The sequence below is a fragment of the Rhodnius prolixus genome, unplaced genomic scaffold (assembly GCF_049639745.1).
Source record: "Rhodnius prolixus isolate KJV_2025 unplaced genomic scaffold, Rpr scaffold_2, whole genome shotgun sequence".
Taxonomy (NCBI): Eukaryota; Metazoa; Arthropoda; class Insecta; order Hemiptera; family Reduviidae; genus Rhodnius; species Rhodnius prolixus.
In genome coordinates this window covers 25,912,313-25,929,517 of record NW_027411592.1, presented here as the reverse complement: position 1 = coordinate 25,929,517, position 17,205 = coordinate 25,912,313, and the positions used below count along the sequence as shown (strand labels likewise).

The 17,205-nt window shown below is 32.0% G+C and overlaps 4 protein-coding genes across 6 annotated transcripts; 2 read left to right on the top strand and 2 right to left on the bottom strand.

Moving 5' to 3' along the window:
- Nucleotides 1–210: 210 nt before the first annotated feature.
- Nucleotides 211–3,090, bottom strand: LOC141449319 (uncharacterized). The gene is made up of 2 exons (XM_074118609.1): nt 2,946–3,090; nt 211–2,726 (listed from the first exon to the last, which is right to left on the bottom strand). Exon 2 carries the CDS (start codon nt 2,483–2,485, stop codon nt 368–370), a length of 2,118 nt encoding a protein of 705 aa, XP_073974710.1. The 5' UTR covers nt 2,486–2,726; nt 2,946–3,090; the 3' UTR covers nt 211–367.
- A 240-nt stretch (nt 3,091–3,330) lies between these two features.
- On the top strand, nt 3,331–4,985 carry Alg3 (Alg3, alpha-1,3- mannosyltransferase). The gene has a single exon (XM_074118604.1). The coding sequence runs from the start codon at nt 3,519–3,521 to the stop codon at nt 4,836–4,838; it is 1,320 nt and encodes a 439-aa protein (XP_073974705.1). The 5' UTR covers nt 3,331–3,518; the 3' UTR covers nt 4,839–4,985.
- A 56-nt stretch (nt 4,986–5,041) lies between these two features.
- On the bottom strand, nt 5,042–12,992 carry LOC141449316 (tRNA pseudouridine(38/39) synthase). 3 transcript variants are annotated; one of them, XM_074118607.1, is made up of 9 exons: nt 12,795–12,990; nt 12,064–12,197; nt 11,790–11,991; nt 10,005–10,199; nt 8,464–8,614; nt 7,106–7,253; nt 6,889–7,032; nt 5,381–5,511; nt 5,042–5,152 (listed from the first exon to the last, which is right to left on the bottom strand). In XM_074118607.1, exons 1-9 carry the CDS (start codon nt 12,876–12,878, stop codon nt 5,082–5,084), a joined length of 1,260 nt encoding a protein of 419 aa, XP_073974708.1. In that variant the 5' UTR covers nt 12,879–12,990; the 3' UTR covers nt 5,042–5,081. The 3 variants fall into 3 exon arrangements, with proteins under 3 accessions (XP_073974708.1, XP_073974706.1, XP_073974707.1); XM_074118605.1 differs by having other exon boundaries at nt 5,042–5,511; nt 12,795–12,992; XM_074118606.1 differs by having other exon boundaries at nt 5,042–5,511; nt 12,064–12,185; nt 12,795–12,989.
- A 191-nt stretch (nt 12,993–13,183) lies between these two features.
- LOC141449318 (uncharacterized) lies at nt 13,184–16,095 on the top strand. Its single transcript, XM_074118608.1, has 3 exons — nt 13,184–13,479; nt 14,431–14,553; nt 15,683–16,095. Exons 1-3 carry the CDS (start codon nt 13,336–13,338, stop codon nt 15,713–15,715), a joined length of 300 nt encoding a protein of 99 aa, XP_073974709.1. The 5' UTR covers nt 13,184–13,335; the 3' UTR covers nt 15,716–16,095.
- Nucleotides 16,096–17,205: the final 1,110 nt, after the last annotated feature.

The window sequence follows — 17,205 nt, the reverse complement described above, 5'->3', positions numbered from 1 at the left end:
ATTAAACAAAAAATTTAACAAAAAAAAAAATTAAATTGATGAAATCTAAATCAGTTCAGACAAAACACGCGAATATCAACAATTTGTTCAAATATCCTGATGTAGGATCACAATATTATACAAATATATCAGACTCATTTTGGTCGTAATAGACCAATAATAGATTATTTAATATTTTATTTATATATTTATAATAGTATAAACCTAAGCTTTGATTTCTAAATTACAGCACGATCTGAATTCAGACCACTCACTTTTAATCACAAAATAGCGGGAATGTCGTATCCAACTAAAACATCAACTAGAGGAACTAGAGGAAGGTTTATAAAGAAGGTGGGCATTTAGAGGGGATAGACGGAAAAAGGACTCACGCGAATTCGTGAATACTGTTAGTTCCAGACGTATACGAATCATCTGGCAATTCTGCATCCGCTATCGTTCTGAATCGAACAAATCCATTTTCTGCAACAAGCATTGAAGGAGATGGCTGTAACCGTCGCTCTAAAGACGGATGTTTTTTCAGCGACCTACGGTCGGCGGTATGGTGAGGTGGACCACCTCCGCCACCACCTCCACCGCTACCTGTATGCGTATGATGATGGTGATGGTGGTGTGGTAGGGAATTTAACGGAAAAGTATCATCAACGTAATGCTTAGCTGAACGCATTGTGTATGCCTGATTTGTTGTACAAATGGCTGGATAAATATCTTCTACGGAAGCCGGCTGATCCGGCAAGGTTGAGGAATCCCGTTGCATTCCAGCCCAAGCCAACAATGCGCACATGGAAACTTCGATTACCCTAACCGACAACTGAAAACCCCACCAAAGCCATGGTTGTGGCCTATCTTTAGCTAGCACTTCATATTCTCCCAGCATGCCATAAAGATGTACGGCTGCCATCAGAAGACTTAACATAGCAGTAGCTAATGTAACTCTAACAGCATGAGCTAATGACCACCTTTCACATTCACTACCGTACATGTGTCCACCTTTCTGTACACATGACTGTGACAAACTTTTGTAAAGATACAGGTACGCCAAGCCTAGGCCAACGCAAACAATAATAAAAATGCACTGGCAAATTAAAGGCAATAGCATTGAATAAGGAGTTTCATTAGCGTACAAGTGTACACTGAAACTAACTGCAAGATGTAAAATTATAAATACGGCAAGAAAAGAGGCTTTCTGTATCTTGTTGTTCATTGCTTTAACCTCGGCGGCAGTAAGTAGGAACAAAAATAATATGGCAAACGCCGAAGTCAGAAGTGGGAACACCATGTTGAGGAGAAGGCTAGATACAGAATCAGGCAGAGTACGATTAATATTATATGCGTCATAAAATAAATAAAAACTGCGCATACAGCCAATAATTAACAGAATACCATGAACTGACAGAAAATAACCTTGACTTAATAAATGTTTAAAGTATGTCAATCTAATTATGTTTATGAGCGAGCAGAGAGCTAGGATGGCAAAAAGGGTTGCTATCAGATAAACATGAATATCCCATGCTATACCTAATACGTGCCTTGTGCGGGGTTCCGGTCGCTCGGGCTGAGGTGCTGCTTCTAATTCGACACCATCTTCTGTCACCTCCTGTTTCTGAGCTTCCTCTCCCCATTTGGGTGGTTCAGTCACTGGTGGCAACGGCGCTAGTTCTTTGGGTTCCTGTTCTGTGTTGGAATCCACAGGTTTCTCTTGTATTGGTGGATCCTCGATAGGCTTTCTTTCATTTTCCATTTTAATGGGCGGAACTAGGGATTTTACTATCTCCTGTTTAATAGTCCTAGGTTCTTTATCATGATCTATTCTCGTTCTTTGAATAATTTCTTGTAAATCATGTTTTCTACCACCTCCGCCGGAGAGTATTCTCTGAACGCTAGGATATGGCAATATAGGCACGAAGTCAAACGTTTCATTCGCCCTAGCGTTTGACGTTGTTGTGCTTGATGTTTCTGCATATGTGTTCGCATCAGCAACTTTTTTGAAACTTGGTGTGTTAAGAGTTTTCTTCTTAGAGTCGTGTACCGCCAGATCGGGTGGCCTAATAGGTATCAACTCTTCTGGCGACAACCTAAACGGTGGAGGAGGCGGTATCGGCCTTCTATTTCCTACGTTCACCGAGTCTGAATTACTTCCTCTAAGGATTGGCTTGTCTGCAAATGGATGCACAAATTCGGGTGGTAAAGGTGGTGTAAAGAAAGCACGACTGGGCGGTGAGTAAGACGGAATGACTCTAGTGGGTGGCGTTGGCGGTGTTCGGGCTCCCCGTACGAACTTAGAACTGTCTTTTGAAGCCAATGTCTTATTAAACACTTCACTTGTTTCACTATCCAAAATCCGTTTATCTGAAGCCATAACACTAACAAAACTCTCCTCCGAATTTGCACAACTAAATAACATCACCACAATTAAAAACATCGTAGATAACGCTGGCATTCTTTGAAACAATCTCCGATGCACACTTCTGTTAAAACCTGGCATAACTGTGCAGGTTCCATTTACACAACACTTTATAACCGAATGTAAACATTTGTCTTGCACTTGTTTTAAAAAAACACATTACTCTCACTGGCAGTTTCATTAGACATCTTCACCTAGAGGCCTCACTTTAAGGCCAATATGAGTAGTTTCTGCTCTCACATTCTTATGGATAGTAGTAACACAGCTCTTGAAAAAGATGTGATGAACGCAATCTTGGAAGATGACCCATTTTACTTGAACACTGTAAAATAAAAAAATAATTATAAGGATTTAATTGCTTATTTTTATAATACTAAATTAAACATAACAACACAATTCGAGGGAGTCGATCAAAAACATGAAAATATGTTTAACCTACTTGTCATTCAATGGCCTTTCTATAGCCATTAAGATGGGAGAGACCGTAACAATGAATCATATTGCACAGAAATTTCAAAAAAATAAAACGTAAATTTTATACCTTTTTCACATTTATCTTCTTTTAGCAGAAGTATATCCAATTATAAAGTTCATTGTTGCACTCAGTAACACCAAATACCAATATATTAAAAGTTAAAACTACTAGGTAGCCATTTGTCCGTCTCTCACAGAATTAACATTAGCAAGGTAAGCATCTACTGTCGAAAAAATGCTTTTCGAATAGGTGGTATTCAATCGCATACCTTTCAACAATGTGACAATTTTTATTTTACAATTCGTAACTTTTCAACAAAAATGATCATCAATAAATAATTGAGGTGGAATATGATCATATATATTTTCTTAAATGTATTTTTAATTAGAGGCAATATAAGTATACATTGTCTATAACCTTTCATAAATTTAAGTCGAATGATTGGTAATGTGCGTAAGGTTATTTGACGATTTGAATGTTTGAAATAGAATTACGGCGTGTTCCACTTATAGGTTGTGCTAATAGACAAGGAATTTTTACTAAACATGTTGGATTTTTAATAAAAAATATGGTTGGTTTTAAACTATTTTAAATATAGTGAGATAAACTATTTTTTTCATTTGTGTTATAGCATTGTGCATGCAATTCATGATGGGTAAAAATGTTACAAAAAGTAATAAAATATCTCATACACAAAAACTAAATCAGTGGTTTACAAAATTCGGAAATGTAAACTTTTTCAAGACTATTTTTTTAACGTCGGCTTACCTTTATCCAGTTTCAATTCTTTTACTTATCGGGGAACTTGTATTAAGTGTTTTGATTGTTCAAAATGTGAAGTACACAGAAATAGATTGGGTCGCTTATATGCAAGAAGTTGAGGGATTTTTAAATGGAACTTTTGATTACTCACAACTTGAAGGTGATACGGGCCCTCTTGTGTATCCTGCAGGCTTTGTTTACATTTATTCATCATTGTACTATCTAACTAACAAAGGTGCTAATGTAAGATTAGCACAGTATGTTTTTGTGGGTTTATATGCACTTACCTTACTTTTGGTATTCAGGATATATATTCTCACTAAAAAAGTTCCAGCGTATGTTTTAATTATTATGTGCTGCACCACTTACAGAATACATTCTATTTTTATGCTCAGATTATTCAATGATCCTTTTGCTATGACTCTTCTCTACTTATCTATAAATTTATTTCTGAAGAATAAATGGAATTTGGGAAGTATTATTTATAGTTTCGCAGTTTCTGTGAAAATGAATATACTCTTATTTTCACCGGCACTTCTTCTCGCCTACATTCACGTTCTTGGACTTAAAGGTGCAGTGGTTCAGTTAGCTTTATGTGCAAGTGTTCAAGTTTTTCTGGGCTTACCCTTCTTGATTACAAATCCTTTAGCCTATATAAAAGGTTCATTTAATTTAGGAAGAGTATTTCAACATCAGTGGACAGTCAACTGGAGGTTTTTACCCGAGAACATTTTTATACACCCTATATTCCATGCATTATTGTTTACAGGACACATATTCACCCTATGGTTTTTCTTCAATATTTGCAATACTTTCATGCGAAGTTACTCTAGGCTCAAGTACTTAGAAGGAGAAGTTGCACATGACATGAAGAAATGTGCTTCTGCAAAAGTTGATATGAGTACACTTTCGCAACTATTTGTCTTTCCTATGTTCCTCGCTAATTTAATTGGTGTAGTTTTCAGTAGATCGTTACATTATCAATTTTATATTTGGTACTATCATTCACTGCCGTATCTTTTATGGTGCACGGATTTATCAGTTACTTTCCGTCTAATGCTTTTAGGTTTAATTGAATTATCATGGAACACTTATCCTTCTACAATAGCGAGCAGTACTATATTGCACTTTACTCACATTGTTATTTTATTTAATGTTTATAAAACCAATGCAGCTCGTTTAAAAGCAAAAATATAATTAATATTAGAGACTGGCGCTAAAGACCGTAGAAGTCGATATGCAAAAAAATAAAATAAGAATTGCATTTTTTTTTCAACATGTTACAATCTCTGATTGAATTAAACTTGTTTGAATAAATGAAATCTATTTTACAGTAAAAAAGAAACTGTAATATTTTAAGTGGTGCTGCATGCAGGAATATAAAGTTAATGACAAGGAAATTAATGTAAATATTGTACATTTATTGAAAAAGAAAAATTCTCATGTTTCTACAATTGAATCTGTAATTTTACGCTTTTTCAAACAGTGATCAATTCTATCTTCCAGGCTTTCTGTAACAAGAGTAATTTAAGGAGATTATTGTAATATAATTTATCTGCTACTTCTTAGCATCAATATACGTAAAATATATAGTTTTACATTATAAAGAAACAAATTTACAGTAAAAGTTAAAGTCAAGTTATTTTAGATTTTTTGTTTAAAAAAAAAGAAAGGAATAAATAGAATGGAGTAATTTTTTTTATGTAATTTAAGAATGTACAATGTACATAGGTACTTACTGCAAAAGTGCCTTGTAAGAAGTGGTTTGTACAGCTTAGTTTCTCTCTTTAACAAATGTGCATTTTGATGAAGTACTGGAGTAGAAATATAATTTTTCAGGTCGCTCAATATTTCTTTTATGTGTGTCGCCCTATGATAAAATTATAATAGAATAAATAATTATATTAATATTCTGTTATACAATTTTGGAATGCTCTTCGTTTACACAAAATTTAAGAACAAGACATTCTTAAATTAAACTTTCTTATTCTAATTTCAGATTTAATAATGATGCCTTTCGCTGAGTTTGAACTCTCAGCTACATATTTTTTAATATTAGTTGTAAGATCAATTAACTTGTCAAACTCGAAATCCGGGAGTCCCACTTTGATTTTATGTTTATTTTTCTGGAATCAGTTGGAAAACGACTCCTACAATTCTCTTTAAGCTCCACCTACTTACTGAAATAAAATATTTTTTGGTCACAGAAGGATGGTCCCAGAGATCTCTAAAAACTAATTTGCAGTAATAAATAGAAGAAATAAATTTGTAGTAATAAATAAAATTTGTCTAATTTTATAAAGTTTTAATAATAAGATTCTATAATGGAGATTTTGAATGAATGGAATTTTGGGACCCTGCTGATTTGTGTATCTTGTCGTTTGATCTATCCTTATACTTGAATTTTAAACTGAATGTTTTGTTAAGGAGTTATAATTATGGATGTATTATAAGTAACATTTTCTTAGAAAAAATCTATTAAGAGCATTCTGTGCAAGGGGAGCTGGTTGTGCTTTAATGTAAGGATATTGAATATTTATGGATTCAAAAAGAAATATTTTTTTTTATTCATTTATCCTTTTAATGAAATTTACACCTGTACCTACAGGGTACAATAAGTAAATGTGAGAAGTGTATAAATAAATAGCGTGGCAGACGCGAATGACGGTCATCCAGTGATGGCCGCCATTAGTCACCCAGTTGGTCTCGGGGCCAACGGCGCCTCAGCCGTTTTCGAAGATTGGAGGGTAGCGTAGTTGAAGATAAGTTTGCAGCTAAAGGGTTGGGATGGAATGAGAGTTTTTGATGAAAGTTTTTATATCGAATTTTGGCAAGTTCGGAGATGAATGGAATTTGGAGATCTGTATGGATTGTGTGGTTGCTAACATAGAATGGAGCGGCGGAGTAAAAAGAAATATAGAATAATTTTTGCTCTTTTGAATACAACATATGGGTAAAACATGGTGTTTCTTATAAAATTATATAAATTGTAATTTATTATATAAAATTAAATGAAAAATCGAAGAAAAATTTAAATAATGAAATTTGAATGTCATAAGTTTGGTTGGCCTAATTCTTCTAAACTAGACTAAAGATGGAATCTAGGAAGCCCTAACGTTTAATTTCTTAAAAATATATAGAATTGAGACTGCAGAGGCTTATCATTCTACCCAAAACAGAAAATCAGCCAATTGGTGTAGAGTCTATAATAATCAACCAAAACAGAAAAATAGTTTTTGTTAATTACCTGATTTCGTGTACAGCCCATTGCTGTTGTAAAAGAGATGTAATATGTGCAATTTCGGATTCCTCAGAAATCCACCCGTTGAAAGGATACTCAGTCTCGAACAAATTCAAACCTAAAGGATCTGCCAATGGGTACTGAGGTTTTCTAGCAAAAACAAGAATAAAACTTTACATCATTTTTTAAAATCGTTTCGCCGAACGAATAAATTGTAGCTTACCTAGGGCAAACATCAACATTGAGTAGATCAGATATGATTGATGGCAGCTCCAGTTTTTGTCCAACCAAATACAGCACTGACATTATACATCTAACTTGGTGCCAAAGAAAAGCTTGTCCTTCCAACTCTAGTCTGCACATTTCAAAACCTGTTTATGTTACTTTCGCAGTAGAAGTTTAAATCAAATCAAAATAGACAATAAAAAAACACAAATAAGAAAACTTCCTGACAAAAAAGTGGTAAGTTACAATATTTTGTTTATATTAACTTATAATTACAAGTTTCCATTTGTCAGATTTTTAGGCTGCAGGTTGTAACAAAACTAAGCACTTCATTTTAGTATGCTTTAGATTAAGAAGTTGAGATATTATTGATCTAAAGCTAGGTTTTTCATTCGATTAATTTCAGTGTTCATTCGCTTATAAAGTATAAGTCCAAAACGTTTTTCTTTTTACCTTTGATGATAATTTGATTATGTCTCCAATTTTGAAGAAATGAAATCAATTAGTTTTAGCGCGAGTTTAATTTTTGTTTTAGAATCTTAAAATTAAGAAAAAATAATGCAGAGATATGCTGCAGACTAGGAGTCTTTAATAATAATGTTCAGGTGCGCGAGTATCCAATAGTTTTCATTGTTTCAATATTATAAGTTTTTCTAAATATAACTAAGATAACTCACATTATCTCAGTGCAAATTTCAGGTCGATTAGATAGAACCTTTAAGGTAGATGACCTAATTCTCTAGAAAACCCAGACGAAGCTATCTTTAAGATGGATCAATCTGCGAAAGTGGATTGAATTTAAAAGACAAGCGAATAACGAATCAGCAATGTTCGTAGATGAATTACCAGAAAAGAAGGTGAATTTTAATACTGAGCTTTAATTTGCTTAATTGTAGCACTGTTTCAAGGATTGGGAACCTTCTGTAAATGTTTCCACTTGTACATACATTTTTCAACACATATCAATTCAAATCCTTTTATATACAAGGTGCAAACTTTAGCACCAATTCTCCAAAATAGCTAATGAAATATAAGCTATTAAGGTGCTTAGCGTGAAATCTTAAAAGTTTTTAGGTAATAGATGAGTTGTTGGAGGAAAACATTTGTGTCGATAGTAGCACATTTCAATAAAAGTGAAAATGACTGCTGGGATAGAAAAAAAAGCGAAACAAGTGAGAAAGACGGGTTTAAAAAGTAACAGTTTTGATGATTTATTTAAAATAAAAGCCCTAGAAGCTTCGCATTAGCAATGGAATACTTGAAAATGCCCCTTAATTTCTTTTATAAATACAAACGTATGATATATTTATGAATTAGTTTTGGTTGAAACATTTCCGAAAGCCAGAAGTAACTTACCAGTTTCCTCTTCATTACTTCCGTTTATTTCCTTTAGATCTACTCTTCTAATGGACCTCACAAAATTCGTAACACCATTCTCAACATCCATCTTACAAAAATTTCTAAAGTCATGTTCACCAATTAAGTGCTGAGCTGCTTCATTCATTACCTATAAAGCGTTATTACTATTTAGTCTACAAAATGGTAAAAATCTAATGGTAAAAATTGCTTATGTCATCATTTTAACACCGTATATTCTGATTATTGGGCTTATAATTAAAATTAAATATTTTAAAGGGTGAATGCACTAGACTGAACAAGAAAACCCCGTGTTAGTCGTACTGCTAGCTCTTAGATTTTTTTTCTTCCTAGAAGCCTTTTTATGTCCGGTAAAGGACTGTTATCTGCAACGAGAGAGCACTGTTTAAAATTTTTAGCAATGTCCTGAATAGGCAGATGCTGACGCGCCTTAAAATAAAAATAATAAACCCTGTTTCTTTTTTAACTTATGGAAAAAAGAAAATATTTTTGAGTGTAATTATTACTCAAAACTGCTCCTTTTTATAACAAGTTACATATTTTTGTTGAAAATATTTAAAATTTCACCTTTAAATTCAAGAGTGCAATCTCCCATTTTTTTTTTTTTTTTAATTTTGTCTTCCCCCTAAGGTATTTAATTTTAATTCATTAACCTTAGGCGTTCATGGTGTTACATGCCTCCCTAATTAGTCTGGTGACTTTTTTTTCAAATTTCTCATTCATAGATGTTTGCAGTTAACAGCTACTTGGTTAGCACTTAATAGCTTTGACATTTCATGCAGATAGAATCAAGCTTGTCCTGACGTGTCATTCAAAAGAAGGCTTATGGTACCTGAGAATAATTTTTTCTAAGTTAACAAGATAAACCTTTTTTTGACAGTAAATTAAATTTAAAGAAAATCGTCAGGAATTTTATTGCTAGAAATTCGCGTCAAGAAAGTTTTCCCATTCCTGTGGTAGGATTATTGAAGTACACTGTCAGAAGCAACATTAGTCTCACATCAGCTTAACAAGCTTGAAGCTCTATGAATTTTCTTTTACACATACATACAAGAGACTAGCTAACAACCTTTATCAAAGTTCAAAGACCCTTAAAAAAATAGCTGCGAAATATTTTCTCATGTTAAATATTAAATGTTACGTTTCTTTTAAACGCTCATTAAAATGATATAATAATTGAGATGGATTAATAAATTAAGAAAATTCATAGCAAATGGAATTGAGAAACTTCTGACTACAAGAGCTCAAAAGTGTAATTTCAGTTACCTTTAAATAATACATAATTATCAAATTATTACACGAATGCAGTAAATAAGGTTTATCAAGAAACTAGATACATCGATTACACTATTCTACTTTTATATTCACTATTTTTATTTCTACCTTATATCACCAAACAAAACTGTTATATATTTTGTATTTGCTTCCACTTATTGTTTTTATGCATCTAACTACACTAAATCACTAATCTAGCGTACTTGTGTGCATGATAGCTGTACGAATTTAAAATTATATCTTACCATTAGATTGAGATTTCCCTTTGGAAAAAAGTATCTATAAATTCGTTTAGTACAATCAAATCTAGCAGAAACTTCTTCACCAACAGGACACCAAGCAACAACTCTAATATCTTTTGGAAGAAGCCGATTCAACATTTTGCAGTATGACAATGATGGTTTTCCTGGTTCTGAAGCCCTTACTGTTATGGATATTACCTATTAAAACAAAAACAAAACCAAAAATTAATGAATATAGAAATTTTCATTTAACTTTTCCAATTTTTGAATTTTTGACGAGTTCATAACTACCGTTTTTTTCTTACTTTTAGCACAGTTTTGCACAAAATCAACAATGATCGGAATCTTAAAAAACTGAGCTCTTTACTTCAACTTTTTTTTTTCTTTTTAAACCACATATTAATTTAATTTGAAATACGTTATTTGGCATATAAAACTAACAAATTTAAAGTTAAAAAATAAGGAAATGTTACATCACAATTTAATTTGTTGTATAAAAAATCTGTCACTCTTTTTTTAAAAAAAATAAAATTAAGAGCCAAGATGGATTCTCAATTCCCAAAAATAAGAGTAAGTGCGAACTATGCTGCGATGTGTGGCATCCAACCTACCCAACAAACCAAAATCTACTTAAGGAAGCTTAAAAACTAACGGTTTTACAGGTTTGATACGAAGTAGCAAGTCCAATCTGTAAGAAGGGTATCCAGAAAAAAATTCTAGCAAAATTTAAATTTTGATCTAAATAAAGTATAATTATATTATACTTCAATATTAATACGTTTTTGGACCGGGGACTGAAGAAAGTAAAAATCTAGAGCGACCGGTAAGATCTTTGGAGATCCAATAATATATTTAGTATACCAATTGCAGCATTTGAAAAGCTTAAGACAATAATGGTATACCATCACTCATTCCTTTTCCCTGAAGAAAACTCTATGATATTGCTTCTTCCATTTTCACAAAATTTATTTGCCAACGAATAGCTAAATTTTTAATATCACCTGATTCCTTGTCAGTCCTAACATAGAAATTACATTGATGCCTGCTTTTCTACTAATAATAAAAACTATATTTACAAATTTGAACACATAAAAATAGAAAGAAAAAAACAACTTTACAAAAAATAAACTCAACATAAGCAAGTTGTGCTTCACGCGTGCTCAAATTCTAGGGAAGAGCATTCCCCGTAACCTACCTGGTCAAATAAATGATTATATTTTTAATCTTTATTGTGATTAACTTTAAGTAATCGTGTTTGAGAAAGGAAGACGACCTAATGAGCGCTGGTATTAGGAACAGCGATTAGAGAATGTTAACCAATCTACACATTTATCCTATACATTTCGTTCATTTCCTCCCTTTTGCCAAATAATTTCCTTCTTTTTTCACTTTATTTCATACTTCCTAGTACAACATTATTATTTCAAGGATTAATTTTCTTGATAACTTTTAGTATGGGACTTTACTTTTTGTAACCTTCCACGCAGCAAAGGTGCTTTCTCATATCCTACCTAACCAAATCCCGTTCTATAGAATTCATACACAATCGATCACTTTTTCAGTGCTTGCACACTTACTTATAGGGCCCCATACTAAAGTTTAACTTATTCTTTCTGTATTGATTTTTTTTCTGGACCTTTGAACCTATAAAATTGTATTTGTTAACAGAATTTTCTTAAATTTTGACTCTATAAGTATAAATCCTGCAGACAGATTTTATCCATGCGTATTCATTATTTGAATTGGATGCTTTAAAATACTAAATGAAGGTGAAATAATTAATATTACCTGTCCGTATGAGCTGACTCCTTTGTCGGTCCGACCACATCTATGATAATTACTTTGCTGCCTACTTTCTATTAAACAGCACTTTAGAAGGGCTTCCATTAGATGATATTCGATAGTATCTGAAGTGTCTTCTTGACAAACGAAACCCTGATAATTCCAGCCGAGATATAGGACTTTGAATAATACATGTTGTAAATGACACCTTAAAAATATGTATATATACATTGAGTTAAATCACTAACCTAAATATAACAAAATCAAATTGGTGCCTTACTTTTTAAAATCGAATTCTCTTCGTTTAGGAGCCTCTTCTTTTTTCTTATAATCTCTTTTAGCAATTATGTTTTTCAATTGCTCATTGTGAGATTGCAACTGTAAAACTTTACTGACCAGTTCCTGAAATCCAAACTTAATAGAGCATAAGGAGAATGATTCGATTAAAATCCATAACAGGAGATTATCACCTGAATTATTCACAAACCATTATTAAACTTTTAACTTCAGGTTGATTGGGCTCTAAATTTGAAAAACAATACTTTTTCAATTATTTAATTTGTAAAAGCATGTTTTTATCATTATATTATGGCTTGTTCCATATTTTCATTCGTTTTCAGAGACTAAATTATCAAATTTCACTTAATATCCACTACGTTGTCGCACCACTATCTGATTTGAATAATGCTTAACTTTTTGGAGTAAGTGGAAATCGAGTTTCAATTCAATCTCTGAAGATAGAAGACAATCTGAAACCTGCCTGAATTAATTAAAAATTACCTGAAAATCACAGAAATGACACATTCTCCAATTTAAAGTTTGGCGGTTTAGAACGATCTTTCAGGTCTTACCTCAAAGTTAAGAACAACCAAAATGCCTTGCTCAATACTCAAAAGAGAATTTCTCCATAGGCTTTGGCTAGATAGTCAATAATACTGCGATGCAACGCTTAAGAGGTGTTGTCTTTTTAATGTATCTCTGTTGATGTAATGAATAGGCATAGTTACTTACCTCGTTTGAAAACGTCTTTAATACATCCAGGTCTAATAATTTGCTCTTATCTCTTGAAAGTTTCTTAAAATCCATAGTAGCCATTGGGACAGACCGCCCGAGGTGCTAACATCTCCCTACTGTCTAAAACTACTTTGCAGAAGTAAAAAGGATGCAAATGCAGATAACAATAGTGAAGGTAGGGGTTAAGGTTATAAATGAGTACTGACGTTTAAACCTACACCATTTCCAAATTATTTTTATATTTACAGTATTAATAATTATTTGTTCAAAACGGAGATTACGCTATTGTAAAGTAGTTCATATGTTAATACATCAGACTTATAATACATGGTGATATTATAAAAATTGAAATCTAAAACAGGTCATGTCAAGTTTAGTTACCCGTTTGCAGCAGATACAATGTCAAAATTGTGCCTATTACAAAACTAACAATATGCTTTGGGTTTACTGATGGCATTGAACTTTATTTTTTTGTTTAGCAGTGACAAGTGCTCAAGTTATAATTTCTCATTTTATTTTGAAAAATTTAACCCTAATTATGGGAAGTTTGGATATGGCTGTTTTGACTGGATTTATTTGTAGAATTTGTTCTAAAATGAATAAAGTTGTCACTCATGTCTATGGTGAAGAAGGAAAAAAAATTAATCTTGCAAACCAATTACAAAACTATTTAGGAGTTGATGTAAGTAATTACAATTTTTCCTTATTTTAAAAAATGTTGTTTTGTGTTCTAAAAAAATCTAAGAAAAATAATTTAAACCATTTCATTTATTCTTTTATAAGTATCAAATAACAATAATGCAAATAGTGTAAATATTTAGCTGAATTTTCGTAACAAATTGTACCCGTTTAAATTGAGTCACAATAGCTGATTTGAGATTCAATTACAGATTTGTAATTGACATCTATTTACTTCTAATAGAATAAGGTAGTAATCACTAGTATATTTATTACAGAATTAATCTCTTTTGTGAGCTTACATGCTTATATTCGTACAGGGTCCGACAATATGACCTACATGAATCAAGTACGAAGCCACAGTAGCTTATAGTAACCAATATAAAATATAAAACCATCAGACCCTAAAAGTCTAATTGATAAACCTTATTCGAAAAATAAAAAAAAATCAGTGAGAATTTGCTCGTTCTTGGACTTGAACTTTCAGTTACTTTTAATTTAGTTTCTGTATGCCATTATTTCTGAAATGAACTTCTATTATTGAGCTTCATTAAATACGATCCTTCAGAATATATTCACAACTTTCAAAATGTGCTTACTGCCTTGCCACTAATAGACATCCGCTAGACTCGAAGGTATTACATATACTAACATGTAAGAAGCGATAGAAGGATTTTATATTTGGTGATATAGAATTAACATAAATTTATCCGTAGTTTATGACTTGGTTATAAATGGAAGTGTACAATCGAATTTTGATTTAAAAGATCAAGTGTACTTTGGTATGCCTTCGTTTGAATCAATCGAAAACCACCTTAAAAAATTAATCGAATAATAAATCCCATTGAGAGTGCTTCGAACATTGTTTGGAATGACAAGTTAAACTTCGTTAATAAACACAAAATTGCCTAACAAGTTTAATGTTATTTAAAATAGTTATTTTCTTTTATTCCAGATTTTCTTCAATAATGATTTACCAAAAACAGTGTGCAATAGCTGTATTGTCAAATTAAAAATGCACTATGAATGGATGGAAATAATAAAAAATGCCCAGACTAGAATAAAAAACAAGCGGCTGGTAAGGATTCTTGTTCAAATTGAAATCTTCTTTTCACGTTACAATAAGTTGAAAAGCAGTTTTTACTTTCATGATTATTAGGTTCTGCGAACAGTTATCAGATACTTCAATATCAATGGAATTCATATTGTGTTAAATATTAATCTGTGCAACCTGCTTCCCGAGTAACCCTTTTTTGGTGAAATTGAATTAAGAACCTATTAACAACCACTAGTTTATCTAAAAAAGTTATTTAGGTTTTTTCCTTATTAGTTTTTTCGTAGTTTCCATCCGAAGTCCATCTTTCTACCAATAAAAATAATGTGATGTTTTTTAACTTAAAAATTTTGCGTGCATCTATCTATAATTTAGAATGATATTAAAAAGAGACATTTTTTATTCTTTCATGTACTCGATGAAATTTGGTTTCATTCCTCATTATAATCGCTGGAGATTGTTACATCAGGTGTCACCACTTGACGCAATAATACAATGCAATATGCATTAAATTAAGCTTGTATATTTTAAGTACAGTTCTCTTATTTAGGGATGTACAATAGTAATAACTGTGAAGGGAGGGGTCGATACCTAGTTTTTGTAAATCTATTTAAATTTATCTTTACGTTTATTTTTTCTCCTTGTAAGGAACATCAAATCACCCACTTCAAAAGGCCCACAAAATAAGCAAGGAGTTTTTTAGTGCATTACCGGGTGTGTTCTCTGTATTCGCTATCCCTGAAATGTATCGATTCTTCGCAGTTTATTTTTAACAAATTTAGTTTAGAGAAGAATAAAAATTAAAATTTTTTCTAATTTGAAGGAGCACCAACACTTGAAAAAATAAAGATACAAATTGATTATTTAGCCCCTTAATTTATGGATTATTCACCAATAGGTTTTTGACTGAGCCCTGGAAATATTTAGTAAGCGACACGAAGTTAAAACAGAAAATTTCTCAGTGGAAATATACTTTAGGGAAACTAAATAATTATTTTCAAAAAGATAGATTGGTTATTTTTTTAATTCAGTTCTAGTGTGCGCGACGACATATAAACATAATTGCATATGCTGCTTTGGGTTAAGAAAGTTGCACTGGCCAGTCCTGTTTTTATTTATGTAATTTATTAAGAATGAAAGTTTTGTGTTTTAGAAAACGAGGATGGAAAGGGACAGGCGATCATGAAAACCTGTGAAAAGAGTTAGCTTTCCAGTCTTCATTTTCTGACATGGTGATTAAGGATCCTTAAAATGCGGGAAGTGTTAGATCACAAACCAAGTAATGTAAGAATACTGCCATTTCATTCAATGCCGTTCTTTCTACAGTTAGTACTCTTGCAGCTGGCACAAATCAAACGACAGTAATGAAATTTGTTAAAAATACAACAAATGTAATTAAACATGATTTTATGTTAATTTAAGAAAATATGTAAATAAAAACATTATTATAATTTCAAGTTTGTTGGATTCTCTGTTGAAGTTTTTTAGATTTTTTTAAATAATTGTATAATTCACGAAATATGTTATTAATTTGATTTATTTATTTTATTTTTGTAGAGAAATTCAGTTGCGTTTTAAAAATGCTTTTATATTGTAAATATAAGATATTATTTAGAATGGCTGATGATGATATGACCAATATAAACCTGAAAACTGTAAATTAGGTCTAAAGTAAATATGTTCTATAAAGTACAATTTGATTTAGTGAAAAGAAAAATGGGTGATTAGCCTAAAATGTACTAAGTATCTTTTTTGCTGTTGTTATATTTAATAAATTGTGTGTTCTTTATTATTGAGGCATTTTTTACCTTCTATTTTTCATTTCTGACCTCTCTCTTTCTGTTCCACCTCTTAAAACATAATTATTTGTGATTTGTGACTATTAGTGTTTCAATGCCATTATGCATAATTGCCACATTTATAATAAAGTACATCTGTTTCAAACCCACTTTTTTTTTATTTAAATAATTTATTTATTGAAAAATTTACAACTGCAAAATTAGCATCTAGTAAATGTGATGAAGGGTAAAGATGAGTGCAAGAGTGGAACAGCTGTCCAGTGACAACCCTCCGAGATGCAAGCAGTGAGGACTGAGAAATATGTAGGCGATAGATTGTGAATGTGATAGGGGAAAAGTGAACGACTTGAGTAGAGCGAGATGAGAGTAATTAGCTAGGTAATAGCGCTAAGATTTGGACTGAATGAGGAGGGAGAGGGATATTTACAAAGATAAAATTATAAATCAATTTTATTCCATCAGTAGAACTCTTGGCCACCGGCGTCTTAGTCTTCTATTAGGATTTCCAGGAATAGATTGAGAATATAGTTCTTGGATTAATGGATTGTAGTGAAGAGAGAGGGAGGGGCATTTTTTTTTTTTTACCGGGATGTGATAAGGTCGCGTACAAAAGGAACATTGCGATTTTTGTTCCTTCAAACTCAAAAAAAAATTAATAAAACCGGTCATATTCATGGATCATATACAATCAGATTTTATTATTTATTTTTAGATCTATACCTAATTATATTCTCCATTTAGAAACTTCGGTTGATCCTATTTTTTTTATTTGCCATAAAACTTCACTTTAAATACATCTCTTATACGCCCAACTTCCCGACTTTCACGTATCATAGCGCTGCAAATTATTGGAAGCAGCACGGCAATTTTCGGTCGT